The sequence below is a fragment of the Numida meleagris genome, chromosome 26 (genome assembly GCF_002078875.1).
Source record: "Numida meleagris isolate 19003 breed g44 Domestic line chromosome 26, NumMel1.0, whole genome shotgun sequence".
Classification (NCBI taxonomy): Eukaryota; Metazoa; Chordata; class Aves; order Galliformes; family Numididae; genus Numida; species Numida meleagris.
The window spans coordinates 2,808,981-2,811,988 of NC_034434.1; the positions used below are offsets into that span (position 1 = coordinate 2,808,981).

The window sequence follows — 3,008 nt, forward strand, 5'->3', positions numbered from 1 at the left end:
TCTGCTCTTGTTGTTGTTTCTAACTGTTCATGCGTGGTGACAGGTTGGGAGATGTGTGGAAAGCCATCCCGAAGGTAACGCGTGTTTTGATTTCCCCCCTTTCTCTCTGTCTCTCTCTGCCCTCTCTCCCCCCCTCCACCCGCTCCCCCCCTGCTTTTCTTGCACGACGCAGCCCGGCTCTGCTCACTCTCCTTTCCCCCCCCCCCGCTCTCTGTTCTGTCTGACAAAGTGTCCGTGGTGCAGCTGAGCTCTCTGCTCTCCTTCCACGGCAAGGGAGCGCGGCTGGGGCGTGGGGATGCACACACATCCCCCTTTGCAACTTAACCTTGGGAAAGGAGAACCGGTGCAAACCCTAGCTGCACATCCACCATTGTCTGAGCTGCTGTTCCTGCCAGTAAGACTTTATTCCTTCCTTATTCCCCCCCCCACCCCCCCACCCCGCCCCAACCCGCTCCCCCCAACAACAACAACAAAAAAAAACCTGAAGCTGATCACATTTTGGAAGGTCTCTTTGCTTCCCCAGCAGAAAGCAAATCAGCCAGCTGGTAACGCTTTCCTATAACTGTAATTGAGTCCCGCAGAACCGCTGACGCGCTGAACAAGGGATCTGTGCAGCCTTTATTTTTCGCAACAAGAAAAGCAAATGCCAGCTCAATACGAAACTCAAAGCCCGTGGCACTGGAATAAATTAGATATAGAGCTGAATGGCATTTGGGAAAGGAGAAAAAAAAAAAAGGAGCCTGGAACTATTAGGTATCAATCAGACATTTGTCTTTTGGGGGGTGGTCGCAGAGGGGGGAGAGGGTCACGGGGGGGCTGGGGGGGGGACGGACCGTGTAGTGTCTCGTGAAAAAGTGCTTCGGAGCCGGGAAATGGAGCGAAGGAGGGAAATTTCGACGGGATCAATAAAGGGATAAATAGAGCTCCGCTCCTTTTCCTCCACCAGAGAGAGACCGAGAGGAGCAGCGCCGCGCACACCCCCCCCTTCTCCTTTCTCTTTCTCCCTCGGTCTCAGCTGAAAACTGATTACAGGTTGCTTATCGACTCCAGCACAATTTCACCCCTTCCAGCATAGATCTTGGAGGGTTTTATATCGCATCAATTATTTATCATATTTTATAAATCCAGCAGCACTACAATTTTTTGCCCCCGAGGAGGGAGCGGGCGGCGATTGGCGCCGCCGGAGCCACGTGCCCGCGCGTCACATGGGCCGGGAGGAAAAAGGGCTCCTTTTTGGTGTAAATCTGGACTCTAATTCCGTAATATATCACGGTACCTCGTAAAACCGACACTAAAACGTCCCGACCTACAAATCACCCGGCCAAATTATGAGTTCATTGTATTATGCGAATGCTTTATTTTCTAAATATCAAGCCGCAAGTTCGGTTTTCCCATCCGGAGTCTTTCCCGAGCAAACTTCTTGCGCTTTCGCCTCCAACACCCAGCGAGCGGGTTATGGGGCCGGCTCCACGCCTCCCTTCGCCTCCTCCATGCCCGGGCTGTACTCCAGCGGCAGCGCCGTGCACCCCCAGCCCCCCGGCATGTACTCCTCGGGGTACGGCCTGGAGCCCGGCTCCTTCAACATGCACTGTTCCCCCTTTGAGCAAAACCTTTCCATGATGTGCCCGGGAGATGCCTCCAAGCAGAACTGCAACAAAACGGACCAGAGGGACTCAGATTTGCAAAGCGACAGTAACTTCCGCATCTACCCCTGGATGAGGAGCACAGGTAAGCGCAATCCTCCTTAAAGAAAGGAGCCCGGGGGGGTGGGGGGAGTGTAAATTATTTTATGGCGTGCGCGGGGGGTGGCGGAGGGGGAGGGGAGGGGGGAATTGTCCCCAACTCCTTTCATGACGTTTCACCGAAAACGAATCTCCGGCTTCAAAAGGGAGAGAGAGAGAGAGAGAAACCCCCGCCATAAAGCCATCCTTTTAGCTTTAAATATTTATTAGTGGTGCTGGGGCTGTGTGTGTGCCGTGCAAAAGGCAGTTTGTCTTAGAGGGGACAGACAGAGCTGCAGGAATAATGGCCATCCCCTTCTTCTCCTATATTTACAGGATGAAGATCGTGCTACCCCTGTGTAGATGTAGATATAGATTCTGAAATAAACCATTGATGGGAGGTGCTCGCAAGCTCGTTTTGTTTTCTCTTAGGCTGCAAACCCTTCCACTGCCAGCCCCTCGCCACCGCGTCCCAGACACCGCGATTAAGCCTAGCATGTTGCCATCCGAAAGAGCAACACATCATCCCTGGCTCAATTAAAAGCCCTGCTCTCAAAAAACGGTGACATTCCAGCCGGGATCCGTCTTTAGGGACGGATCCAGGGACTGAGGGGTGACCTTCCAAAAAAACCCCAGGCAGGATCTCAAAGCGGGGAACCCCACGCAGGGCTCCGCTCGTGGGGGCGGGCAGGGGACACCCCAAGCCGGGACGCAGCTCTGCCTTCACTCCCAGCCGTGCTCCGTCTCTGTGCCATGTAACGTTTCCCAAACATCCCGCTCCCATCGCACGGGAGCGCCTGGGGCCGTGATTCCCTGCGCTCCGGGCCCCACCCGGGGTAGTCTCGGTGCTTCGGACACCCGTGGAGGTGTTTATACCCGGGTGACCCTGGCACGGGGTTGGGAAGAGCTGTTCTGTCCGGGAGCGGGGAGAACGCGTGAGCTCATGTCTCCGGCCGCCCCGGTGCCAGATTGCAACTTGAGAGCATCCCTGAGAGCAGCCAAATCTTCGGAAAGTGTCGTGTTAGTAAACTTCGGGGGCGAGAGGAGTGCGGGCCGGCCTCCTGCAAAGCCAGGGGAAAGGAAAACAGAGGAGCAGCCAATGCTGGGCGGCTTCACAGGCAGGAGGTACCCTCGCACTGATTTGGTGGTCAGTTCTTTCCATTACCTGCTCCATAATTCATTCGCTTTTAGAGTTGATTTATCAAAGACCAAATATTTCTGGTCGTAAACACTTCGTCTCCGCTTTTATCTGGCTTTAGATTTAAGAAGCCCTCCACTCCCCACCCC

The 3,008-nt window shown here is 54.6% G+C and overlaps 1 protein-coding gene across 11 annotated transcripts in view; it reads left to right on the top strand.

The window, feature by feature from the left end:
- The window catches only part of HOXB7 (homeobox B7), a 5,308-nt gene continuing 2,300 nt past the window's right edge, over positions 1–3,008 (top strand). Inside the window, exons 1-3 of one of the 11 annotated variants that reach the window (XM_021378053.1) lie at positions 1–74; positions 574–753; positions 947–1,728. In XM_021378053.1, coding sequence (XP_021233728.1) covers positions 1,329–1,728 — 400 coding nt within the window. In that variant the 5' untranslated portion in view covers positions 1–74; positions 574–753; positions 947–1,328. Of the gene's footprint in view, positions 75–151; positions 395–435; positions 754–946; positions 1,729–3,008 lie in introns of those variants that run through there. The other 10 variants (XM_021378054.1, XM_021378050.1, XM_021378056.1 and 7 more) reach the window with 10 other exon arrangements.